Source organism: Hylobates moloch, unplaced genomic scaffold (assembly GCF_009828535.3).
Source record: "Hylobates moloch isolate HMO894 unplaced genomic scaffold, HMol_V3 SCAFFOLD_19, whole genome shotgun sequence".
Lineage (NCBI taxonomy): Eukaryota > Metazoa > Chordata > Mammalia > Primates > Hylobatidae > Hylobates > Hylobates moloch.
This window is the reverse complement of record NW_026652294.1, coordinates 47,116,485-47,144,348: the sequence shown is the minus strand read 5'-3', so window position 1 is coordinate 47,144,348 and position 27,864 is coordinate 47,116,485. Positions and strand designations below refer to the sequence as shown.

The window sequence follows — 27,864 nt, the reverse complement described above, 5'->3', positions numbered from 1 at the left end:
TGCTATGTTTACCTTTTTCTTTTTTTTTTTTTTTTTGAGATGGAGTCTCGCTCTGTACCCCAGGCTGGAGTGCAGTGGCGCGATCTTGGCTCACTGCAACCTCTGCCTCCTGGGTCCTGGTTCAAGCAATTTTCCTGCCTCAGCCTCCTGAGTAGCTGGGATTACAGGGATGCACCACCATGCCCAGCTAATTTTTGTATTTTTAGTAGAGACAGGGTTTCACCATGTTGGCCAGGCTGGTCTCTTGAACTCCTGACCTGGTGATCCGCCCACCTCGGCCTCCCAAAGTGCTGGGATTACAGGCGTGAGCCACTGCGCCCAGCCTATGTTTACCTTTCTCAACTCTCTGCTTTGCTTATTATTAATTCTGCAGATTAGGACATGCCTGACACTTGGTAGATATAGAATAAATATTTGTCATAGAAAGAATAAATTAATTTCAAAAACTCTTAACAGTAAAGTGTTAACCTTTTTACCAACATATGCTAATATTTTTCCCAGTGTCTTTTTGTTTCAGTTTTTCTTTTTTTAAAGCATACTGAAGTTTAAAATGTTTTTACTGCCATCAGATCTTTTTTCTGTGTTTATTAACCTTTATGCCTAATTGCCCTTTCTTCCCTGATAGCAGATAAATAAGTACCCACACATTTTCTTTGAGTTTTTATGCAATGAAGAGTAATTTAAAAGATTAGTAAATGTATCTGCAGTTTATTTGCAAATAGTTCAGCTAAAATGAAGTTATACACACACACACACACACACACACACCGAGACACACACAGAAAGCAAATATGTGAAAATGTTAACTACTGGTGAATCTAGATGAAGGATAAATGAGTGTCCATTATACTGTTCCTTCAACTTTCAAGTAAATTTGAAATTTTTCAAAATAGTCAGTTGGATGGGGAAAAATTCTTTGCTGTAAGCTAGAAATTAGCTAAGCTTCTAGGTGTTTTGTGACCCACCTTATCATGTGAAATATCTTTATCGTACAGTAGTCTGTGGGGTTTATAAGAAATGTTCTGCTGCATTAAAAAAAAAGAAATTTAAAAATATAGTGAATAAAGGTCATCTTCCATGGCTGAATGCATTACCACAAATGTAATTTATAACTATAGAATTTTGTTTTTTAGCAGAAAAGTGTCTTAAAAACTCATTCATTAAAATGGGATGTGTTGTGTTGTAGTGTGACCCATTTCCATGTTATAGTTGAGAAACTGGATGTTCAGAAAAATTAAGTGACCTAGGTAGTACCTCCTGAGTTGGAATTAACCCAGGACCCCTGACTCTAGTCCTGCCTTTTTTCCTCTAAAGTGTAAACCATGACTACTACTACTAACTAATACTTCTCCTTCCATCTCCCTCTCCCCATTCTCTCCCAACTGCCCACCTCCAGAAGTAAGGATTTAAAAAGAACTAACATTTGTTAGATTTTTTTTAAATGTTAAGCCTAGGTATATCATTTATAGAAGAGTTAAATAAGCTTGAAAGAAAAAATTACCTATAGTTTACCACTTAAAAGTTATTAACATTTTCATGTTGATTCTTCCCTATTTGTATGTGTATTATTTTAATTTTAATTTTTTTTAATTTTATGTGTTTTTTTTTTTGTTTTTTGTTTTTGCTGCTCCTTGTGGAATAGGGCTAACCCATAGGCAGTGTGTCCAGAGTCAGCCCGTATGAATATTTTAATGTGCTCACTTTGTACATTCTGTTTACTTTTGCTTAAATACGTGCTTAGCTTCTTTTTGTGCCAGTAAGTTTACAACTGTATTGTTAGTGGCTACTTAGTATTCCACATATGAATAAATAAAGTTCATTGATTAAATAAAGTTATTTATTTAATCAATCGTCATACATTTAGGTTACCTGTTTGTTCAGAAGTATGGTGTTGTGACATGCATTGTTTTTTTTTTGAGACGGAGTCTCACTTTGTTGCCCAGGGTGGAGTGCAGTGGTGCGATCTTGGCTTACTGCAACCTATACCTCCCAGCAATTCTCCTGCCTCAGCCTCCTGAGTACCTGGGACTACAGGCGCATGCCACCAAGTTCAGCTAATTTTTGTATTTTTAGTGGAGATGAGGTTTCACCATGCTGGCCAGGCTGGTCTCGTACTCCTGACCTCAGGTGATCTGCCTGCCTTGGCCTCCCCGTGTGCTGGGATTATAGGCGTGAGCCACTGCAGCTGGCCCATACATTATTTAGGTTGATTATTTGTATACATTATTACTTATTTCCTTAAGGTAGATTTCTTTTAGGATGATTAATTACAGACCAGGTTGATTTTTAAGGTACAGTAGGTATTTCCAGATTGTCCTGCAAAAGAGTAGGGCCAGTTCTTAACTCCTGACAGCAGTGTATAAAGGTACCCGCTTCTTGGCCAGGCGCGGTGGCTCATGCCTGTAATCCTAGCACTTTGGGAGGCCGAGGTGGGTGGATCACCAGAGGTCAGGAGTTTGAGACCAGCCTGGCCAACATGATGAAACCCCGTCTCTACTAAAAATACAAAAATTAGCCGGGTGTGGTGGCAAGCGCCTGTAATCCCAGCTACTCGGGAGGCTGAGGCAAGAGAATTGCTTGAACCTGGGAGGCGGAGGTTGCAGTGAGCTGAGATTGCGCCATTGCCCTCCAGCCTGGGGGACAAGAGTGAGACTTCATCTCAAAAAATAAAAATAAAAATAAATAAAGGTACCCACTTCTTTTTTATCCTTGCTGACACCACATGTCTATTGTTTAACAAAAAGATTGTTAATTTGATGAATGATTGTTTTTAACTTACACTTATTTGTTAGTAAAATTTAACATTTTTAATTTGTTTATTGGTTGTTTTTCCTGTTTTGTAAATTGTTTTTTCATATATGTTGCCCATTTTTCTGTTGGTTTATTTTATATTGAGTTGTTAGAGTGCATGTTTTGCAAATGGTTTTCCTATTTAATCATTTGCCTTTTTAATTTGTTATTACTGTTTTGATAAGCAGACGATTGTGTTTTTGTGTGTGTGGTTTTTTTTTTTTTTTTTTTTGAGACGGAGTCTTCTTCTGTCACCCAGGTTGGAGTGCAGTGGTGCCATCTGTGCTCACTGCAACCTCTGCCTCCCGGGTTCAAGCCATTCTTCTGCCTCAGCCTCCCAAGTAGCTGGGATTACAGGCTCACACCACCACACCTGGCTGATTTTTGTATTTTTAGTAGAGATGGGGTTTTACCATGTTGTCTAGGCTGGTCTCGAACTCCTGACCTTGAGTGATCTGCCCGCCTCGGCCTCCCAAAGTGCTGGGATTACAGGTGTGAGCCATCGTGCCCAGCGGAAGAGTGTTATTTTTTTTTTTTGAGACGGAGTCTTGCTCTGTTGCCCAGGCTGGAGTGCAGTGGCGCAATCTCAGCTCACTGCAAGCTCTGCCTCCCGGGTTCACGCCATTCTCCTGCCTCAGCCTCTCCGAGTGGCTGGAACTACAGGCGCCCGCCACCACGCCCGGCTAATTTTTTGTATTTTTAGTAGAGACGGGGTTTCACCGTGGTCTCGATCTCCTGACCTCGTGATCGCCCGCCTCAGCCTCCCAAAGTGCTGGGATTACAAGTGTGAGCCACTGCGCCCGGCCGGAAGATTGTTTTTTATTTTATCCATCAATCTCTCTTTTTAAATAACTAATGTCTTTTATATCTTTTGCTTTTGGCCTTCCCGAACCCAAGATAGTGTGAATCCTTTTTTTTTTTTTTTTTAACTTGAGGCTTTTTGTGATTTGCTAATAAGCCTCTTATAAATGTTTGCTATTACTTGGCTTTTTTTTTGATGTAAGATATGAGGTAAGAATCTAATTCTTTTTCTTCAGGATTGGTATCTGGCTGTTTCAAGCCAAGATTGTAAGGTTCATGAAGGCAGATATCTTGTCTGTTTTGATCCACCATCCTATTCCTGTTATATAAGTAGGCACTTGAGGATTTAGTTTCTTGTTATTTAATATTTAGAAAGGAAGTCAGTGGAAAATATTCATTTGTAATATTAATTCTTTGGGCATGCATCAGAATCACCTGAGGAGCACTTTTGAAGTCTGCTGAATCAAAATATAATCTCTTTTGCTATTATATATGTTTCTGTAACACAAATTTGCTCATATGCATATAGTGGGAGAATGATATTAATGTATCATGAAAGTCCTGGTGGTTCACCAAAGATCTTTCTTTATGCATTAACATTTCTAAGTTCTCAGGAGTACACCATCTCATAATGAAAGAAAAAGGCTTCACAACACATGAAGACTTAAAAATATTTAAACATTCTGCATTTAGTTTTCATTTAGTGCAAGTAGTAGCTGGTTTAGTGAATTTAAGAACTGTTGTGCTTTTCACAGTGTTAGTGAAGATTCGAGCATTGAAAAGACAATGTGAAGACAAATTTTCTTGTATTTTTTTTAACGCTGATAAAGGAGGGAAGGGGAGAAAAAAAGATTGATAAAGATGGTTATACACCAAATCTGATTTTTTTTTTTCTTTTTTTTGAGACGGAGTCTCGCTCTGTCACCCATGCTGGAGTGACACTGCAACTTCGGCTCACTGCAACTTCTGTCTCCTAGGTTCAAGCCATTCTCCTGCCTCAGCCTCCTGAGTAGCTGGGACTACAAGTGCCCACCACCACACCCAGCTAATTTTTGTATTTTTTAGTAGAGATGGGGTTTCACCATGTTGGTCAGGCTGGTCTCGAACTCCTGACCTTGTGATCTGTCTGCTTCAGCATCCCAAAGTACTGGGATTACAGACATGAGCCACCGTGCCTGGCCACTGATATTTTATTTAGATGAAACATACTGGTTTATTTTGGAAGCCAGTGACCTCAAGGATTTACATCTTAAGAGAGGAATCGTAAACTCTAGGGCTTAAAGCTGCCAAAGATTGACTGTATGCCAGATGCAAAGGATACTGGAGCTTTAATTCTGTTAAGTCTATTAGAGTTGTTATTGCTTTTATTGGTGCTTTCCTTACAGAATCGTACAGGTTTTAGGGTATATCCATAATCTTATTTTCCCAGAAGAGGCCTCTTAGATTCAGTGCATACTATTACAGAATATGAGGCTTTTCATCAGTGTATATTAGCTGAAATATCTGTACTAAGGTGTTTTGAAGCAACTGTCCAGTTATCTCCTGTATGCATTCTTGACTCAGAACTATTGACTTTTCACAGTTCCTTAATCATTATTTAATACATTTTAGGCTTCTGTAATCCTGTGAACTACCCTCATTGTAGGTTTCTTACAGTCTAAGTAAAATTAGTACTCTAAAATTTATCTGTTTTATAATATTGCTCGTGTCTTTACAGCAGACTGGAAAATAATAGGGTGTATGTGGATGTGTGTTGGAGGGTAGTGGAGTTTGGGTGAAGGGGCTGTCATTCTGCTACAGCTCTGCTGATTTGGAGGCGCAATGGGATGTTTTTGGCTAAGGAAATGTTAGGTATGCCGTAGTGTGGGCTTTATGAAAGTAGGCCTAGAGATAGTAGCAACTGAATTTCCTAGGTCACTTCTCTGACTTGTGTACCTCAGTTTTGGTTTGGAGAGCCTGAAAACTTTTGATAGGAACACTTGGCCATGTTATAGTTGTTAAGTTGGGTGGACACACAGGTTTTACCTGGAATAATACTATTTCCCAGCCAGTTGTTCAGACCATTTGAAGAGCCATTGCAAGGAAATGGCTGAGAAGCTGGTATCTTCCTTTGTCATGATTGCATTATTTACCTATAAATTCTCTATAATTTCAGTATTGTTATACTAGAGGCTGATCAACACTAACTCACCTCACTTTGTATAGCTTTTAGGGTCTTCAAAATAGTACATGGTATATCTAAACTATAAAAGTGAGGTGAGAATTTGCATGTATATGAATATGAAAGTTACTACTAAAAGTTTCATTAGACACATAGTACATATGGCTCTGCTGTGGTTTAAAACTGACTTTTTCATTTAAGGCAATCTGGACTCTTAGTGAGAAATAAATTGTTTTTCTTGGTTTTATTCTCTAAAGGATCCAGCATTCGGAGGCAAACATGAAGCTCCATCCTCTCCAATTTCGGGGCAACCATGTGGAGATGATCAAAATGCTTCACCTTCAAAACTTTCAAAGGAAGAGTTAATACAGAGTATGGATCGTGTAGATCGAGAAATTGCAAAAGTAGAACAGCAGATCCTTAAACTGAAAAAGAAACAAGTAAATGTCTTTGCTTAATATATTCTAAGAATGTGTTTGTCTCCTTACAGAAGATATTTTTGAGTTTTCCATATTTTAAAACTTTACATAAAAGGAATCATGCCTTATATATTCTGACTTGCTGTTTTTTTGCTACTATTGTGGTTTTCTTACATTCATTCATTTTCCTTGCTGCACTGTCTGATTATATGATTGTAGAGAGTGAAATTTGTTTGTCCATTCTATTTTTGATTTTTTTTTTCTATTCCATACAATGATGCTGGTTTTTGGTTCACATGTAGAGATTTTCTAGGGCCTGTGCCCAGGAATGGCAGTGCTTGGCCCAAGATTATGTACAGTGAACTATTTAATAGATGATACCAAATTTGCTAAGAAGTAATACCATTTACATTCCCACTGGCAGCTTATGTGAGTACCGGTTTGTACACATTTTTGCCTTTACTTGATACCGTTTTTTCAGTTGGATGTGAAATAGTCTTCTCTGTGGTTTGGAAGGAGGCTGAGCTTATTTTCATTTGTTTATGGGTTATTTGGGTTCCTTATGTGCATTGTTCAAGTCTTTTGTCTATAGTCTCCTATTTTGTCATTGAAACTTTTAGGATTTCCTGAAGTCCCTTGTCAGATATCTGTATAGAAGATTTGCCTAGTTTGTGGCCTGTCACTTCACTTTTAGCCCAGTATTCACTCTAAGTGTACACTAAGTGCATTTTAGTGCATTTTTTTTTTTCTCCAGATTTGGAGTCTCACTCTGTCACCGAGGCTGGAGTGCAGTGGTGCGATCTTGGCTCACTGCATCCTCTGCCTCCCAGGTTCAAGCGATTCTCCTGCAACAGCCTCCCGAGTAGCTGGGACTATAGATGCTTTAAGTGCTTTTAATGTATTCATAAAGTTGTACAGCTATCACCACTCTCTAATTCTAGAACATTTTTATCATTTCAAAAAGAAACTCCATACTTACTAGCAGTTACTCCCCATTTCCCCCTTTCCCCAGCCCCTGGCAACCACTAGTCTATTCTCTGTCTCTATGGACTAGCATATGCCACATATCAGAAAAAACAGAATCATATGTGACCTTTTGTATTTGGCTTCATTTATTTAGCGTGTTGTCCTGATTCATCCATGTTGTATCTTGTCTCAGCACCTCGTTACTTTTTATGCCTGAATCTCATTGCATGAGTATACTATGTTTTGTTTATCCATTCATTAGTTGATGGATATTTGAGTTGTGTTCATTTTTTGACTATGATTAATAATGTATTGTGATGAGATTCATGTACTCATTTTTGTGTGGTCGTATTTTTACAATTTTCTTTATATATCTAGGAGTGGGCATATGGTAAATCTATGTTTAAATTTTTGAAGAACTTCAAAACTGTTTTCCAAAGTCTCTGTACCATTTTATATTCTTACCAGCAGTGTATGGAGGTTCCATTTTTTCCTACCTCCTTGCCAACATCTGTTATTTTCCTTTTTTAAAAAAATATAGCCATCCTTGGAGATGTGAAGTGGTATCTAGTTGTAGTTTTCATTTGCATATCCTTAATGACTAATGATGTTGAGCATCTTTTCATGTGCTGATTGGCCATTTGTATATCTTTTTAGAGAAATGTTCATTTAGATTGTTTGTTCATTATTTAATTGGATTGTCTTTTTGTTATTCTAAGAATTCTTTACATATTCTGGACATTAGTTCCTCATCAGATGTATGACTTAATAGATATTTTCTCTCGATCTGTGGGTTCTTTTCACTTTCCTGATAGTATCCTTTGATGTACAAAGTTTTGAATTTTGTTGAAATCCAGTTTGTTTTTTCCTTTTGTCACTCTTGCATTTGGTGTTGTATCTAAGAACCATTGCCTAATTCACAGTCACAGATTTATACCTATGTTTTCTTCTACAAATTTTATAGTTTTACCCTTATATTTGGGTCTTTGATTCTGATAGTGTTTTTTTTGGTGAACAGAATTTGTTTAGGTTTTATATGAAAACCCCCTGGGGTTATTAAGGTAGTTTTACTATATTATTTTTAGAAGTTTTGTAGTTTTGCTTCTCATCTTATTCTTAGTCCCCTGGAAACTGCGTGTTGTATAGTCGGTGTTCATTATGTTTACCCACATATTTGTCTTCTTACGTGCTCACCATTTCTTCCTGTAACTCAAGTCTTCCATCTAGGGGAACACCCTTCTACTGAAGAACATCTCTTAGAATTTCCTTTAGTGAAGGTCTCTTAGTTGGCAAATTCAGTGTTTGTTTTGGTTTTTATGACTTAAATATTGTCTTATTGTCTTATATTTGGCCTGTTTATTAAAAGATATATTAATTTGGTATGATTATTTTTTCTTAGTGCATTGTCTTCTTGCTTCCATTTTTAAGACATTAGCTCTTGGTCTAAATCCATATTCTTTCATGGATAATGTGAATTTTCTCTCAGGTTGTTTTCAATATACTCTTTTCTTCGGGGTTCTGTTATTTTTATGATGATACATTTAGGTGTTTTTTTTTTTTTTTTTCCTTTTAAATCTGTCCAACTTGAAATTCCTGAATATGAAGGGTGGAGTTTTACATCACTTTGGGAAAATTCCAAGCCATTATCTTTTTTTACAAAACCTTTCTAACAGTTTCTTGTTCTACTTATGAAATTCCTGTTAGTTGTAACATCTTATCACTCTTGTCTTCCATGTCTCTTGTTTCTCTTTCTTATTTTTTACTTCTTTGGGCTTCATTCAGAGCAATTTCTTCAGCCTGTCTTCCAGTTTACATTTTCCTTTTCAATTATATGTAATCTGCTGTCAAATCTGTCTTCAATTTCAACAATTATGTTTTTATTTCTGGAATTTCTGTTTGGCTCCTTCTCAAATCTGCCTGGTCATTTAAAAAAATTTTTTTTTGTTTTCATTGAGTTGTATTAAATTTTTATTATATGCCCAACAATTCTAATTAAGTCTTTATTGGTTTGATTTTGCTGAGTCTCTTCTTTTCTTTCTTTTGTCTTTATTTTCTTTACTTGTACAATGGTAATAATCTAGTAATAACACCAACTAAATCACATGATTGTTTTATGGATTTAGATAATGAATATATTGCATAATATCTGGTACATAGTAAATGTACATGTAGTCCATTATAATAATTAGAAATAATGAAATATAATGTATGATTATTATGAAATGTACCAGAGCCACAAATTTTATTGAGAGATATAAAGGACAACTAGAGAAAACAAAGAAATATGCCATAGCTGGATGGAAACAGTAATAATAATGTGTGTTCATCTTGCACTAAATCATGTCTCATACAATTTCATTAAAATTCCAATTAAATTTATTTTTAAAACATGGCAAATACATTGTAAAGTTAATGTAAAAGAACAAACAGGGCCAAGCTCGGTGGCTCAACCTATAATCCCAGCACTTGGAGGCCAAGGCAGGCTGGATCACCTGAGGTCAGGAGTTCGAGACCAGCCTGGCCAACATGGCGAAACTCCACGTCTACTAAAAATACAAAAAATTAGCTGGGCGTGGTGGTGGGCGCCTGTAATCCCAGCTACTCTACTTGGGAGGCTGAGGCAGGAGAATCACCTGAACCCGGGAGGTAGAGGTTGCAGTGAGCTGAAATTGTGCCACTGCACTCCAGCCTGGGCAAAAAGAGTGAGACTCTGTCTCAAAAAACAAAAACAAAAACAAACAGGTGAGGAGGGAGTAGGGGTGTGTGTGTGTGTGTGTGTGTGTGTGTGTGTTTGCTTTTAGCCTTTGAATTGTAATGGTTTTGTCCCAGGGCTATTTGGGTACTAAGAACAAAGTGTGATTTGTTTATTCCTTAACAAGGATTCTAAAAGAAGGCCCTCTAAGCAGGAAAGAAAGGGAATCATTGAAGAACCCTTTACCATAAAAATGATCTCAGAATTTCAAATATCTTTCTTTTGCTTGTGCAGATAACAGACTGCAAGAGTACCTATAATTCCAAAGTGGAAATGTTCCTTACAGTTTAGACTCTCTTAGTGGCTATTTATTATTACTATTTTTTTAATTTTTTTCGAATCAGGCAGCCTCCTGAGCCAGAATAGGTTCAGAAACTCCTTCTTGGTGGTTTTTTATGCTTTCATTTGGGCATGGTCTGATTTACAGTACTGGGAGCTTTGACTATCACTCATTTATTTTTTTTTTTTGAGATGGAGTCTCCCCCTGTCGCCCAGGCTGGAGTGCAATAGTGCGATCTTGGCTCACTGCAACCTCTGCCTCCTGGGTTCAAGTGATTCTTCTGCCTCGGCCTCCTGAGTAGCTGGAGTTACAGGCTTGCACCACTATGCCGAGCTAATTTTTTGTATTTTTAATAGAGAAGGAATTTCACCATGTTGGTCAGGCTGGTCTTGAACTCCTGGGCTCAAGTGATCCACCGTCTCGGCCTCCCAAAGTGCTGGGATTACAGATGTGAGCCATTGCACCCAGCCTATCAGTCTTATTTAGTAGTATAGATAATTTTTTCCTATAGGCTATACTAGACTTAACCTTAATTTGTCTTTACCTAATTTTTCTTTTATCATCTTAGGCAGTGGACTTATGCTAAATTTATTCATGTGGATATTTTTAAAGCATTAACTAGGTATCAGGCACTGGTTTAGGTGTTGAAAAAAAGCAGTGGACAAAGCAGACAAGTCCCTGCTTGCTTCACTAGTAATACTCAGTAATACTTACAATTTATAGTTGTAATATGCTTTATATATATGTTAAGTCATTTAGTCTTTTAAAAAGCTGTATGATAGGTAGTATTATTATCCCTACCTTATTTATGAGTAGTTTAGGTGTTTGCTTAATATTGACTTAAGGGAGCCAGGCGTGGTGGCTCACAGTGGTAATCCCAGCACTTTGAGAGGCCAAGGCGGGTGGATCACCTGAGGTCAGGAGTTCGAGACCATCCTGACCAACATGGTGAATCCCTGTCTCTACTAAACAAATACAAAAATTAGCCGGGCATGGTGGTGGCCACCTGTAATCCCAGCTACTCAGGAGGCTGAGGCAGGAGAATCGCTTGAACCCTGGAGGCGGGGGTTGCAGTGAGCGCCATTGCACTCTAGCCTTGGTGACAGAGCAAGACTCCATCTCAAAAAAAAAAAAAGATTGACCTAAGGACCCAGAAGCGTTCCTAGGATCACACCACCTGTAAAGGGTGACCCTGAGGCTCAAACCCAGGCACGCTAATACAGTTAGCTTTTTCTTTATACTTGCACATACCAATAGTCTATATTTTTGTAGTTTTGTTGATTGCCCTTTGACTGGAGCACTGTAACACATGAAGGTTGGGTGTTGAGGGTGGCATGGTGCCATGCTGAGTTAAGGATTAACCCTTGAACTCCTTTCTACCATATTCTGCCCAGCAAATATTAATGTATACTGTGTATCTATAACATATAAGTGTTTTTTCAGTGCTGTCAAAGGTCATTGTGATAGAGGTATGTAGAGTACCTTCATTAAATTTAACTTCTCTTATTATTTTGCTTTAAGTTTGTCAGAATTAAAATCTTTTTTTTTTTTTGAGATGGAGTTTTGCTCTTGTTGCCCAGGCTGGAGTGCAGTGCTGTGATCTCGACTCACTGCAACCTCCACCTCCCGGGTTCAAGTGATTCTCCTGCCTCAGCCTTCCGAGTAGCTGGGATTACAGGCATGCGCCACCATGCCCAGCTAATTTTGTATTTTTAGTAGAGATGGGGTTTTTCCATGTTGGTCAGGCTGGTCTCGAACTCCTGACCTCAGGTGATCCACCTGCCTCGGCCTCCCAAAGTGCCGGGATTACAGGTGTGAGCCACTGCACTTGGCCCAGAATTAAAATCTTAAAGGATGCTTCCTCTTAGTTTTTTTTTTTTTTTTTTTTAAACTCTCTATCTTATGAAAATTTGTATTGTTTGGTTATGAAATAAATCTGATTAATTCTCTTTGAGCTCTTGGTCCATGAGACCTTCGTGGATTAATTGGTTACCCTACAGAATCTGCAAGCAAAGCTTAGTAGCCTGTGTTATCTCCAGCAGTTAATCACTGCTGGGTGTGGTGTGCAGCACACGCTTGACTCTTTCTTTCTGGATCTCTTAGCAACAGCTTGAAGAAGAGGCAGCTAAACCTCCTGAGCCTGAGAAGCCTGTGTCCCCTCCTCCTGTGGAGCAGAAACACCGCAGTATTGTCCAAATTATTTATGATGAGAATCGGGTAAGCTCATACTATTTCTGGCAGCACAGGCCTTTAACCCCACTTGACTCTGCCCTTTTCAGTTTTTAATATATCCTGGTATAATTTTAACTTTATTAAAACCTGATTTCTCTTACAATTTTGAATGTTCATAAACTGTGGCTGACTGAAGCTTGGTGTTTTTTTCCTTATCAATTGAAAGAAAGTTTACAGTTGTGCCTTAAATTATGTAATATTTCATTTTACATTATATATTTTATAAATATTTAATCAGTGAAGTTTTGTCAGCTGAGTCTCCTATTATATGAATACTGGCAAGGAAGTTTGGTAGCATATAATACAAAACAACCATTCTGCAATTTTTCACTTAATAAATGATGTTTAATGCTGACTACTGATAACATTTCAGTAAAGATAGGTCATTGCATGTGGAAGTCAACTTTCTTATCAGCATTAGTTCATAGTTGATAGTTGGGCTGTGGTTTGAACTTCAGTTAAAAAGTTCAAGGCGGGGCATGGTGGCCCATGCCCATAATCCCAGTACTTTGGGAGGCCGAGGCGAGTAGATCACTTGAGGTCAGGAGTTCAAGACCAGCCTGGCCAACATGGAGAAACCCTGTCTCTACTAAAAATACAAAAATTAGCCAGGCGTGGTGGCGCATGCCTGTAGTCCCAGCTACTCGAGAGGCTGAGGCAGGAGAATCGGTTGAACCTGGGAGGTAGAGGTTGTAGTGAGCCGAGATTGAGCCACTTCACTCCAGCCTAGACAACAGACCGAAACTCAAGTCTCAAAAAAAAAACAAAGTTCAAGGTAGATTTTGACCTTTAGGTAGACTTTGCTTTTTTAGGTTTACTTTCATACTCTTAATTAAAAATATTCATGGATTCGGAAAAACCAGGCCTGAATTCTATGAATCATTTTTGTAATATCAAAGTTAGTTTTGGCCAGAATATGGCCCAGGAACTAGCAGTTAGAGGGAAACTGATTTTACCTCAACATGAAGAAAGTGTCTGTTTAACAGTGGGCTTCCGGAAGTCCACAGTGCAAAAAATGATAATATGCTTTGTACTGTGGCATAGAATAGGCTTTTTAGCTAAAGGCGTGATCATCAGGTGAAATTTGGGATTGTTGTTTTGATTGATTTGATTTGTAGTGTGTGGATTCATCTGTCAGTCTATCTTACACATACAGTCTGTAACTTTATAGTAGTCCACAGCCGAAAGGAAATTGACCTTAAGTAAAGCAACTGTGAATTAATAAATATTTATGCACATGTACTTCTGAACTTAAAAACTGAATAAATAAATACACATTTATAGGAATGATCTTGGATTTAGATATACATGTATCAAGTAGATAACAGAGTCATCAGAAATACACTTGTGGTAATGGTGTTATGGGCAGGTAAAAATATGGGCAATTAATATTATTTTCTTGGCTGAGTTCAACATTGGTCCAATTTATTGTATGGCCACAGCAGTCTACATGAAGGTAAATCCAATAAAGGAAGGGAAGGAGGTGACCATGCCTAAGTTGGGGGCTGTGGCCCAGGATATACAGTTGCTCCCTTGTTTAAGAAAAGCCCAAAATAATGGGGTTTTATGTGAAATCTCTGATTTGTTAAAAAAAAAAAAAGTCCTCTGCATAGCTGCAAAACACTTTTGTGGGCTCATGGGCTCCATGGCCAGTTCGTGACTGTGACCTCAGGGATAAAATAAGTAGGCATTAGTGGTGATACCAATGGAGATTTGATAGTTTTTTTTTTTTAAGTTTTATAAAATGTTTCTTTTTTAGTATGAATTATTTTTCAAATAAATTGGATTTGGTAATAATTATTAATGGATTTATTAATGAGCCTTGTCTTACACTATTAATGAATTCTGTGGTTGCCTCACTGGGATTTGAGGACTGAATACTATTGAACAAGATCTGATCTAATAGAGAATTTAATTGGTGTTTAATTTTTATATATAGATGTTTTTATTAGTATAGTGTTTCTTGGTGCACATTAGCAAAACTTGAAAACTCCTTTTGCACCTCTTCTTTCTGTTTTAACATTTCCACATTTGGTTTGTTGTTCATTTTATGAAGAAAACCAAATCTGAAATCTGTTTTAGTGTTAGACTTGCCTTCCTACGCTGAAGACTGTTTCTAACCCACAGCAACTATAGAAGTCATCTTTCTTTTCCTTTTTTCTTTTATTTTTCTTTCATTTTTCTTCTCCACCCTCTCCTTTCTTTTCTCCCTCTCCCTCTTCTCCTCCCTTTCCTTTCCTTTCTTTCTTTTCTTTTTTTTTTTTTTTTGAGACAGAGTTTTGGTTTGTCCCCGAGGCTGGAGTGCTGTGGCGCAATCTCGGCTCACTGCAACCTCCACCTCCCAGGTTCAAGCAATTCTCCTACCTCAGCCTCCCAAGTAACTGGGATTACAGGCGTGAGCCACCACACTCAGCTAATTTTTGTATTTTTAGTAGAGACGGGGTTTCGCTGTGTTGGCCAGGCTGGTCTTGAACTCCTGGGCTCAAGTCATCTACCAATCTTGGCCTCCCAAAGTGTTGGGATTACAGGCGTCAGCCACTGCACCAGGCCTCTTTTCTTTTATTCCTTCTTTTCTTTCTAACAGACAGGGTCTTGCTATGTTGTCCAGGTCTTGAACTGCTGGCTTCAAGCGATCCACCTGCCTCAGTCTCCGAAAGTATTGAGATTACATATGTGAGCCCCCATGCCTCGCCTCATCTTTTCTTTCTTATGTATGTTTTATACATGTACCTGTGCAGTTTCAGAATTGTAACAGGGAGGGAGCTCCCAGAGGGGAGGAGGAGAGCACAGCGGGCCTGGAACCCAGGCTTTCTCATATGTACTCCCCAAGGCTTTTTCTGCCCCAATATGCTGCCTTTTGAAAGGCCCTCCCTGCCTCTTTAGCATTTTTTAATGAATGAGCCTATCTGTTTCAGCGCCATAGGCAAGGAGGAATGGGGTAATTACAGAAGTACACCTCCCTCTTATTTCTTGGGTGGCAGCAGTCTACACTAGTTGGAATTAAGCCAAGTGTGGCTTAAGAGATGGAGGGACCATTTCTTTTATTTAGAAAGGTAGTGGGAGGAAAAAAACTGCCCCAAAGTGTTAATTTTAAAGTTGACTTCCTGAGAAAAGTTGACTTGCATCATAGTTAAATTTCAGTCTAAGTTTGTTTAGTCTCTAAACAGACTATTTTTAACAGTTCAATTTGATATTACCCTATCAGTTGTAAGTTCCAAAAATATTTGTAAATATTCTAATTTCAGAAGAATAATACGTATAGAAAAGTGATTGTTGGGCTGTACTAGAGAAATTTGCAGAATATCTTGTGTGTGCGTGTGTGTGTGTGTGTGTGTATGTGTGTGTGTATTTTTTTTTTTTTTTTTTGAGACGGACCCTTGTTCTGTTGCCCAGGCTGGAGTGCAGTGGCACGATCTTGGCTCACTACAACCTCCACCTCCCGGGTTCAAGTGATTCTCCCGCCTCAGCCTCCCAAGTAGCTGGGATTATAGGCACATGCCACCGTGCCTGGCTAATTTTTGCATTTTTAGTAGAGATGGGGTTTCGCCATGTTAGCAGGCTGGTCTTGAACTCCTGGCCTCAAGTGATCCACCTGCCTAGGCCTCCCAAAGTGTTGGTATTACAGGCGTGAGCCACCGCGACCTGCCTTCTTTATATTTTGATGGGTTGATTTGCAAGAGAATGTGACGTCAGAAGAAAGAAAAGGGTGATGGTAGGAAGTATATTCTGTGCCAGCACCTCTGGTCATCTAGGCCAGCATCCTAGGAATTATCCAGTTCTCTCTCTTTGCTACTTCATGTATGTTGAGGTAATCAATGAAGAGCGTTAGTCCCACCTCCTGAATATTGGTCTGGTCTTGCGCTTCTTTCCTCTACCTTTATCATTAGCTTAATTTGAGCCTTCATCTCCCACATAGTTATTGAGTCTCACGCTTCAGTCTTTTCTTTCTAACCCATCTTTCATATTTTCATCCCATTTAATGATTCTCCAGATAGAACCTTTTGATGATTTCCCACTTTATACAGAATAGCCCAAGCCTTTATTGATGCTTACATGCTTACCCGTCTGGCCCTTGCCCCATACTCTTTTCTTAGTAATATCCCACCAGAAGAGGTTTTGGATGTTCCCTTGTTAGTAATGTCTTTACCCTGCTATGTTGCCCCTGCTGTCAGGTGGCCCTGTGTTTTGTCTTTTCTGCTGAGCACACTGTTACCTCAAGCCCCAGTTCAAGTATCATTTTCTCTAGGAAGACTTTCAAGACCCCTCATCTTCCTATGGCGGGAAGGCTTATCTTACTCATTATTTTCTTAGTGTCTAGTGAGTGCTTTGCACATAGAACATACCGAACGTATGTTGAAGAATTATTTACTTCTATCTGTAGACTTAGAATACAAATTGTAATACGAACATATGAGGGTCTTAAGTTAAAATTTTTGTTGCCAAAATATTGATAGATTAATCTTAGCAAGGGAAGATTTCTGCTAGGTAACACTTTGGTCTAGATTATTTTACTTTTGAAAACAGCAACTGGGTGCCGTGGCTCACACCTGTAATCCCAGAGCTTTGGGAGACTGAGATGGGGGCATTATTTGAGTCCAGGAAGTTGAGGCTCCAGTGAGCTATGATCGTGCCATTGTGTTCCAGCCTGGGTGACAGAGTGAGACCCTGTCTCAAAAAAAAAAAAAGGAAATAGCATGTTACAAATACATATAATTCCTCATTTTTTAACTACTGAGCACTTTGAATAATTCAAATTAGCGGTTTTCTTTGCTGTTCATCTATTACTAAGGATTCCTTGTAACTAGAAAATTAGCTCATTAACAGCTTTTCTTCAAAGAGATCAATGTGGCTTACCACAGTAAAGAGTGGCCATTTTATGGTATTTTATTGCTTTAAGTTTCTATTAAAGATGATATGAGTTAAAGTATGTAGAATGTTTGGGGGATTTATTTCTAATAGTGAATTTTCATTCCCTCTCTCCAGTTTTTTAATATAATTATTTGCTTTTTAAAAACTTACCAATTCTTCAGGCATTGCTTCCAATACAAATGTTAAGTTTTGACTGAATTTAGTGAGGAAAGCTATGAAAATACAGTTTCAGAGTTTTCTATCATTGTAACTACAAATTAAGAAAAAATAAAAAATAACTGGAGCATATTTCAGACTGTCATGTAGAAGAAGGATATTTGGAAATAAGGATAAGTTCATCTATAGATTAGTCTTAGATAAATATTTCTAAATAATGATTTTGCACTTAGATAATGTAATTTTTAATTATATGATACAACAATGTCTTTATCTCTAGAAAAAAGCAGAAGAAGCTCATAAAATTTTTGAAGGTCTTGGCCCAAAAGTTGAACTGGTAAGTAAGAAATTTTTTCATTTCTAGTGATTTTTTTTTTTTTTTTTTGGTGGTAGTTTTTCTTGGGATAAGATGGAATATGATCCATTTATTTTGGGATAAGAGAGCTGTAGCTGAGCAGAGTTTGAGATGAAGTTTAAAGTAATGATGAGTGAACTTGGTTACCTTTGCAGAGCTTTGCAGAAGCATCATCTTGAGCTTGTTTTTGCTTGAGCAGCTATTTAATCCTTCTAGGTAGAATGAGAATTAAGAACAGAATTAGAAAGCTCTTTCAATGTTACTGTTAAAATAGTGACAGTGGTTAATACTTCCTAGTATTAGGGAATATTAATACTTTGAAATTAAAAATCTGTGCATAAATATACTTATGGGAAATAATGGATTTATAAACTGTATTATGGGAGTGACAGGAGGTGGGATTAACAGTTACTCAGGGAATCTAAAAGTTAGGAGGTTTTGCCACAATGAGATACCATCTCATACCAGTTAGAATGTCAATCATTAAAAAGTCAGGAAACAACAGGTGCTGGAGAGGATGTGGAGAAATAGGAACGCTTTTACACTGTTGATGGCAGTGTAAACTAGTTCAACCATTGTAGAAGACAGTGTGGCAATTCCTCAAGGATCTAGAACTAGAAATACCATTTGACCCAGCAATCCCATTACTGGATACATACCCAAAGGATTATAAATCATGCTACTATAAAGACACATGCACACGTATGTTTGTTGCGGCACTGTTCACAATAGCAAAGACTTGGGGCCGGGCGCGGTGGCTCACGCTTGTAATCCCAGCACTTTTGGAGGCCAAAGCGGGCAGATCATGAGGTCAGGAGATCGAGACCACGGTGAAACCCTGTCTCTACTAAAAATACAAAAAATTAGCCGGGCGTGGTGGCGGGCGCCTGTAGTCCCAGCTACTCGGAGAGGCTGAGGCAGGAGAGTGGCGTGAACCCGGGAGGCGGAGCTTGCAGTGAGCCGAGATTGCGCCACTGCACTCTAGCCTGGGCGACAGAGCAAGACTCCGTCTCAAAAAAAAAAAAAAAAAAAAAAAGACTTGAAACCAACCCAAATGTCCATCAATGATAGACTGGATTAAGAAAATGTGTCACATATACACCGTGGAATACTATGCAGCCATAAAAAAGGGAGGAGTTCATGTCCTTTGTAGGGACATGGATGAAGCTGGAAACCATTATTCTCAGCAAACTATCACAAGGACAAAAAACCAAACACCGCATGTTCTCACTCGTAGGTGGGAATTGAACAATGAGAACACATGGACACAGGAGGGGGAACATCACACACTGGGGCCTGTTGTGGGGTGGGGGGAGTGGGGAGGGATAGCATTAGGAGATAAACCTAATGTAAATGATGAGTTAATGGGTGCAGCACACCAACATGGCACATGTATACATATGTAACAAACCTGCACGTTGTGCACATGTACTCTAGAACTTAAAGTATAATTAAAAAAATAAGTAAATAAAAAAATAAAAGTTTGGAGGTTTTGGTAGGGCATGTTATTGTGTAGATCCATTAGTACTTTACCTGTGCTTACATTAAAATTATGTTTCTTTGTCTCTTCATAGACATATGTACAAGATTTTATACATAAATATTTGATTTCTTTTATAGCCACTCTATAACCAGCCATCAGATACCAAGGTGTACCATGAGAACATCAAGACGTAAGTATTGATCATCTTTGGAGTTCTTCAATTAAAGACCATGTATTCTATAAAGAGATATTTTTGTTATCTGCTGACATTATTATAATATATTGTAGGTATGTTTTAGATTTGTGTAATTTGCTGTCGTTTTACTATATGTTATCTTCCTCTGGCTTCTTGGGGGTTGGGGTAACAGCTTTGAGTTTCCGAGGCCAAAAAATGAAATAAATTATTGCATAAAACTAGCTGGTTTTATAATCTGCTAGTAAAAAAGGTGGATACTTAACATTGAAATGGCTTACCTTGAGGCTTGAATTTTTTGCCTCCTGTTTTGTCTTTTTTTCAGTGGAGTACCTGCAAGGCGCATGATGAAGTAAGATAATGAAGCTTTTTCATTTAAGACTAGTGATGACACCGTCCCCCACCAAGCCACATCTGCCATTGCAAAGTAGAAGTGCCACGGATCATTTTATCATTATTCAAAATCCTATTCTAGGGAAATCCCTTCTATGACTCTTGCTAATGACGGTATTTGTAGACCCTTCTGCCATTTAATGTCCTGGTGCCTTGGAAGCGCTCAGTCACCTCGTGGGTGAGGAGGCTGCTCCAGAATGTAGTTTGCTTAGCCTTGCTCATCCTAGTACCAGGCCTTTATGGATGCAGATTTTGGAATAAGAGAATAAGTGAAAAGAAAATCTAATTTCTTAATCTGATTGAAGTAAGAGAGGAAGCTAGATAGATATCTTTTTTTAAAAAAAAAATTATACTTTTAAGAGAATTTTAGGTGCATTATTCTTAGTTTGTGAAAAAATGTGATATTTCTACTTTATATGTTTTATTAAGTATAACCAGAACATTATAATTATTTACTAGTATGGTTATTAATGAGCACATTGCTATATATATATATATATATTTACTTTTTTCTTTTTAAAAATTTCTTAACTGAGAATATGTGCAATTATTGACTACTTTGCAGAACTGGTGGCAAATATAATTTGCATGGTAGTATGCATGAAAACAATTGAATTTGAATAATTTTAACTTTTGTTAAGTAAGTGGTTCATAATAAAAGTTATGTATTTGTGAATTTTTCTGTGAGATGCTACTATGATCTTGAGAACCCTTAGAAGTAAGTTAGTCAAAACTCACATATAATATACCTTGTTTTGGAACTGCCTAGCTGTTTTAACATTTTTAAAGAGTAGAAGAGCAGATAAGATCTAGTTGGCTACTTAATGACTTTTTTTTTTTTCCCACAAAGCCTCATTGTTATGTTTGTGTTGTGTCCTGTTTCTCCTGATACAGTCTGGAGAGCAGCTCTGTCCGATTTATTTCATGTCATCCACATTGCCTATTTAGTGCTCAGCACACTATCCTAGATGGATTACTGACTGGCTGACTTCATTTAAATTCCTAGGAAACATTTAAGATTGTATTTGTTGATTATCATTTGCTTTTGAGTAACGTATCCTTAAAATTAGAGCAAACTGAGTATATGGTAATGCTTCCCTGTATGACACCTTTTGAAATATTTCCTCAGCTGCATGCACCTGTATGAGTCATTCAGTAGCTATTCTTTCATCATCGTCATTTGCTTTGTATGAAATAGCAAATGTACATTTTAATAATTCTTTTCATCTCTTGGCTACTTTTTCATATAGCCAGCTCCTGCTTGTCCATACTTATTTGAGTGGAGCCAGTGTCACTGTTAGTCCTGAGTGGCAGATAATCCAAAAAATTACTTCTTCTTGCCTTGGCTTTGTATTTATATTTGAATAATCAGCTTGAAATCCTTTCTGGAAGTAGGTGGGGTATAAATATTTATATTTGAACCTGCATGTCATTGTTTTTGAAAGTCACAATGCTTCCAATTTAAAAAGCAATTAAGATATATTAGAAATCTTCCTGTTTTGACACATTGCCCTTCATTACTTCTTAGAGTGGATTGTGTCATTCTGTGACTGAAGAAAATCTTCTGTTTAAAGCAGAAGTCACCTATCTCTACATATGTTGGTATACATTATCCTCATAGAAGGGAGGTTAGCGCCTGATGTAGGGAGGTAACTGTGAAAACGTTTCCTTCTCTTCTGCCTCCCTTCCCCAAAGAGTAAGATGTTTATGTCACCAGAGTTGTTAAGAAGGATAAGTAACTAATTTTAATTTGAAAATATTTGCCTTATAATTGGATGTGCGAATTGAAAGTTAACTATTTTGTATTAAGTCTTACTGTAGAATGGGAGGAACTTTAGTCAGTTCCAATTTTTGCAAAAATTATAAAGTCTTATTTTGCAGGGTAAAAAAATTAGGATTAACTTTGTTTACATCATAAATTCTTAAGTGATCTTTGCCTGTTTTCCAGTGTCTCTGGAAAAAAAGTGAATGCATTATTAAATTGTGCTTTTTCTTAATGTCATGCAACCATATTTTTCTCTTCTAGAAACCAGGTGATGAGGAAAAAACTCATTTTATTTTTTAAAAGAAGAAATCATGCAAGAAAACAAAGGGTGAGGTCCTATCCTTGTTAACTGAAATTTGTACAGCTTTCCCATTCATGCTCATTTAGGCATTCACTTTCCTACTATTAATGAGAGTGCTCCTTGACTCCACTTGAGGATAAGTGCTGATTTAGAAAGTAACTATATATATGACTTAAATCTAATTCTAGTAACATTTTGATACCATACCTTACATTTAATATTATCAAATTAATTTCATTGGTCATCTATCTAGAACATTTTCATTTAGTCAGAATAAAATGGTGAGTAGTTTAAAAGAATATGAAAGATAATTTAGTTTCTTAAGCCTCAAACAGTTGTAGGTAAGTTGCAGTCATGCTGATTAGACATTACTATTCTTTCTTTTATTAGAAACGGGATCAGCTAGGATTCAGCTTTTTCAAATTCAAATGGTTTTCCATATTTTTTTATGACTTTCAGTCTAAAAGTTTTGTGGTTATATAATTTTCATGGGAATTAAGTTATAGAAAATATAATGCCAGTGATTTTATTTTCATAATATGTTTATACTAATTTTACAGATAAACTGTTAATACATTTAAACTGAAGTGTCTACTAAATAAATGCTACTCTTTAAATTGACATCAAAAATGAACTTTGTGCCTTAAGTTAATGACCTGACAGTTTGAGTTGTAAAGCTCAAGAGTCAGCAGCTTTTATTTGGTGGAAAACGTCTAATGTTCTAATTTGCCAGTCTGGTCAGATACTGTCTTAAATTACTGGTCTTGAGTTGTTTTTTTTGCCAAGAACATATAAATACCAAGCAAGAAATTAGTTCATGTATTTTTTTTTTCCTTTCCAAGTAATTTTGTTGTAATTCTGGTACTCGCTAAATAAGTTCACTAGTGGTGCAAACACTGTAAGGTTTGTATTTTCACCGATTTGCTTAAATATCGCTTGGCTGTGTACTCTGTACCATATATCATTCTGCAAAGGTGAGCAAGATAGCCATATGGTTTTAGTAGTTAGGGGGAGCCTAAGGTGATGGAAGTCAGACAGGTCAGTCCTACTATTGGATCACACCGTGGTCATGGACTACGGATGACTGAGGAGGACGCCTAAGGCAGATAGGAATTATGAGGGGACGTTTCAGGGGAAAACCAATTCTCTGCAAACTTGTATATGCAGAGGGAGTGGCTTAAGTGAAGGTCTGGGAGCCAGAGGGAGTGTAGACTGAGCTGGCAGTGTGGTGAGAAATGAGGCTGCTGAGGGAAGCCAGAGCCAGGTTGTATACTGTCCTGGAGGTTGCATAATGTTTGGGTTTGCATTTTAAGAATTTGCATTCAGCAGGACGAGTGCAGTGGCTCACGCCTGTAATCCCAGCACTTTGGGAGGCCAAGGCAGGTGGATCACCTGAGGTCGGGAGTTTGAGACCCGCCTGACCAACATGGAGAAACTCCGTCTCTGCCAAAAATACAAAATTAGCCGGGCGTGGTGGTGCATGCCTGTAAACTCAGCTACTCAGGAGGCTGAGGCAGGAGAATAACTTGAACCCGGGAGGCGGAGGTTGCAGTGAGTTAGATCGCGCCATTGCACTCCAGCCTGGGCAACAAGAGCGAAACTCGGTCTCAAAAAAAAGAATTTGCATTTGGCTACAACATTAAGAATGCATGGGAGCTATTGTTCTGATCTAGGTGAGGGATGGTGGATGGTGTTGGCCTGGATTATAAGGGTAGCAGTAGAAAGGAGAAAAGGTGAAGGGCACAGAAGACATATAGGAGTAATTGAGAAGTGGGAGTGGGGTGTGGTGCGGACTGTGAGGAAGATAATATTCTCTTCTCCAATGTCACTTCCTTAAGATGACCATGTTAGCAGTTTTTCATGAACCCTTCCTCACTTTCCTCTATCCATGTGTCATCAAATATATTGATAGTTCTTTGTCCATAATGGAAGGTTCGTCTGTCTTTTCTTCTCTATTTAGAAAATGGTATCATAGGCCGGGCACGGTGGCTCACGCCTGTAATCCCAGCACTTTGGGAGGCCGAGGCGGGTGGATCACAAGGTCAGGAGATCGAGACCATCCTAGCTAACACGGTGAAACCCTGTCTCTACTAAAAATACAAAAAATTAGCCGGGTGTGGTGGCGGGCATCTGTAGTCCCAGCTGCTCGGGAGGCTGAGGCAGGAGAATGGCATGAACCCGGGAGGCGGAGCTTGCAGTGAGCCGAGATCCTACCACTGCACTCCAGCCTGGGCGACAGAGCAAGACTCTGTCTCAAAAAAAAAAAAAATGGTATCATAATTCACTTACTTCTCTAAAAGCATTAATTCTCAATTTCATGTAGTTCAATGGGTTTCTGTTTTTTTGTTTTGTTTTGTTTTGTTTTTGTCTGTTGCCCAGGTTGGAGTGCAGTGGCGCGATCTCTGCTCACTGCAACCTCTGCCTCCTGGGTTCAAGGGATTCTCCTGCCTCAGCCTCCCAAGTAGCTGGGACTACAGGTGCCTGCCACCACGCCTGGCTAATTTTTGTATTTTTAGTAGAGACGGGGTTTCACCATATTGGCCAGGCTGGTCTCAAACTCCTGACCTTGTGATCCACCCGCCTCAGCCTCCCAAAGTGCTGGGATTACAAGTGTGAGCCACTGCGCCCAGCCTGGATTTCTTTTTATGATAAAGTACAACCAACCATTTTCTGCCTTTTTCATACTGTCAAAATGTTTTATTATATAGCATTATTTATAATAGCAAAAAATGGCAATCAACCAGAACCTCCAACAATGGATTGGTTAAAGTGTGTGTGTTTTGTTTCGCAGATTGGAAGGATAACAACAAAATGTTCATATGGTTGCCTTTGGGTAATTGGTCAGATTATGAACTATTTACATGTTTGTATTTTTGATTTTCCATTTTTTTGGGACAACAGTGACATAATGTTTTAAGCAAAATAAAAGTAACTGGTCAGCTACTACTAGTAGTAGGTGTCAAGTAGTTTATAAATATGCATAGTCTTAATGTTAAAAGAATCCAGCCAACCTGTGCTCTATGTGTTCATCCTGGTAGGAAACAGAGCTACCTTTCCTCTCTCCTCTTTCTGCTTTTCGTTCACAATTGAGTCATAAGCCAAATGTACTTCTGACTTAACCTTAAGAAGTAGCATTTATTTTAAAGTATTAGGTTTGTCAGAATCAGAGTTTCGTTTAATTATTATTAATTTGCTACGGATATTTAATAGGAACAAAAAATCTGCCAGCGTTATGATCAGCTTATGGAGGCATGGGAGAAAAAAGTGGACAGAATAGAAAATAATCCTCGGAGGAAAGCTAAAGAAAGCAAAACAAGGGAATACTATGAAAAGCAGTTTCCAGAAATTCGAAAACAAAGAGAACAGCAAGAAAGATTTCAGCGGTGAGTAGTTTGATGTTTAATGACTGTGATATTTTTCTTCAAATATTTATTGTTTCTTGAAACTGATCATGAAGAAAGTTTAAGAATTTTTATGTTGTGGACACATAGAGGGGAACAACACATACTGGGGCCTATTGGAAGGTGGAGGGTAGAGGATGGAAGGAGGGAGAGGGATCAGGAAAAATAACTAGTGGGTACTAGGTTTAATAGCAGAGTGATGAAATAATCTGTACAACAAATCCCCATGACACAGGTTTACCTATATGACAAACTTGCACATGTACCCACGGACTTAAAAGTTAAAATAACTTAATGTTGAAAAGAAAACTTTATTATCAACCGGTAAACATTGTCTTAGTAACTTTAATTTTTATATTATCCTTTTGAATCTAAATGTAAATGATTATTTTGAAATTAATTCTGAAGTTCCTAAAAGTATTACATCCTTTGGAAATGACAGTGAGTAAGAACAGACCTAAATATCCTTTAGTCCTTCATTACCAACATATTCAAACTATATTCAGTTGATGGCCAATTAAGAAATTCTTTGATAGATTCTGATTTGTTTTACTTTTAGCGAACAGATATTTTACAAAGATTTTAAAAGCTTTAGTTTTCTTTTTCATTGTCTCATGTAAGAGTCATGTAAGCCCCTTAACTCACAATTAAATTTTTGTAAGAGATGTTGGTTGAGTTTTTTCTCTCCTTTTAAAAATGTTTCACGTATTTTTCTAAGTCTACTACAGGGCATACAAAGAATGCCATTTGAAATGGAAATGGCATCAATAATTATGATTTTCCAGAAGTTTTCCCTAACTAGTTCTACCGTTTGAACTTGAACATGTAACCTTCAAATCTCAATTGTAACATTTAAATTGTTACTAATAGGTGACACACTATATTACTTAAAAGTATATACTCAATAGTATTTTACGTTTCTTCTCTTAACTTGGTTAAAAAGTTCCATTCAGAAAAGTAATCTATAGTTAATTTAATTGATACATCTTCTTTATATAAGGTCTTTAAATATATTTTTAATTTCTCCCTCATGTTTAGAGTTGGGCAGAGGGGAGCTGGTCTTTCAGCCACCATTGCTAGGAGTGAGCATGAGATTTCTGAAATTATTGATGGGCTCTCTGAGCAGGAGGTAAGAAAATGAATTTAATTCAAGTTAATTCGTTAATTATTAAAGCATTTTAACTCTGCAAACTAGGAGCTAAGGGTTTATTTGTATGTAAATGTGGGAACTTTATTGAGTGCTAGACTGTCAAAGATTTGAGTGTCTGTTAAGGGGTTTTTAAACGAGGCAGTCACACGATCATACTGGAATTTTACAAAGATGGCTTTGGCAGCAAGGAGACCTGGAGAGAAGTGAGGAGGCTGTTAGGATAAAAATAAGGTTCTGAGTCAGGGCAACAGTGTTAGGGATGTATAGGAGAGTGTAATAGAAAGGTAGAATAGACAGGCCAAGATGGATGGGATGTGGGAGATGGGAAAGAGGAAGAATAGAATGTGACTCCCTTGTTTCTAGGTTAGAGGAGTAAGCTGGTGGTGCCATTTCCTAAAGTAGCAAAGGAGCATGTATTTTACACATGGCAGTATGTTCTTCAAAGGGTGTTGTCTAGCAAGTCAACCTGGGAGAGAGTTGAACTGGGGATGGTTAGATATCAGAGTCATCTGTATGCAGGTGATATAGTCCCAGGCAAGTATGGTAACATGAAGTGAAATGGGCAGGTGAATGAAAATATAGAGATTAAGTTTATATATGGAAGAGATTCATCTATGAACAAGAATGCCATTCCACTAATTTTTAAGGTGAAGATACTCTTTTGTAGCAAGTGGCATTACTTTTGCAGGCATTTCCTTGCCTGTATAAAGAGCAGAATTAATAAAATTATGAAACAGGTAATAGAGACCAAGGTATATGTTTGACAAATATATCTTCAGACCCAAAAGCAGTATTTCCTCCCTTGTGAAGCTTCCTCACTCACTTTCCCAAAACAGAACTCAATGTCTAGTTAGTCTCAGTTTACATTTATTTCTATTGTGTTTCTCTTTCTGTTTAATAAATATTTATGATCAGCTAAAGTGTCATCTTTATGAATGCGGTTAATATAAACCTTTGGGTCAGGCTGTCTTTGAGTTCCTGTTGCTTAATGTTTAATTGGATATTAATAAATAAATGCAGAATAAGAATAAATTTCCATTTCTAACATTGAATCTTTTTAGCCCTGTTCAGACTCTCAAGATTGTTCCAAAAGCCATCTGCTATTGACTGAGTTTTGCTAGTTTTGATTTTATTACATGGCTTTTCTTAAACCTCATCTCAAAATTCTGAGTCTTGTTTATTTGAAATAGTGGCCTTAAGTAATGAACAAAGGTATTTTTTACCATGCTTTATACTTCAAAATAAATGTTAAGTAGACTTAAATATGCAGTTAATACTCGATTTGCAAAATTAAGTGGAGTAAAGTGGATTTAATCTAAAATGTTCAATGATTTAGAAATAATTTAGATAAGTAAAATTCCTGTTTTCATACTACTTAGCACATTTAGAAGTAAAAA

At 37.6% G+C, this 27,864-nt stretch overlaps 1 protein-coding gene across 9 annotated transcripts in view; it reads left to right on the top strand.

The window, feature by feature from the left end:
• Positions 1 to 5,999: 5,999 nt before the first annotated feature.
• The window catches only part of NCOR1 (nuclear receptor corepressor 1), a 125,118-nt gene continuing 103,253 nt past the window's right edge, over positions 6,000 to 27,864 (top strand). For 7 of the 9 annotated variants that reach the window (XM_058431987.1, XM_058431984.1, XM_058431986.1 and 4 more), the window contains exons 1-8: positions 6,000 to 6,192; positions 12,273 to 12,386; positions 17,707 to 17,763; positions 19,402 to 19,454; positions 19,783 to 19,809; positions 21,877 to 21,943; positions 25,127 to 25,299; positions 26,356 to 26,446. In XM_058431987.1, the coding sequence (XP_058287970.1) occupies positions 6,127 to 6,192; positions 12,273 to 12,386; positions 17,707 to 17,763; positions 19,402 to 19,454; positions 19,783 to 19,809; positions 21,877 to 21,943; positions 25,127 to 25,299; positions 26,356 to 26,446 (648 nt within the window). In that variant the 5' untranslated portion in view covers positions 6,000 to 6,126. The remainder of the gene's footprint in view (positions 6,193 to 12,272; positions 12,387 to 17,706; positions 17,764 to 19,401; positions 19,455 to 19,782; positions 19,810 to 21,876; positions 21,944 to 25,126; positions 25,300 to 26,355; positions 26,447 to 27,864) is intronic. The other 2 variants (XM_032139766.2, XM_032139765.2) reach the window with 1 other exon arrangement.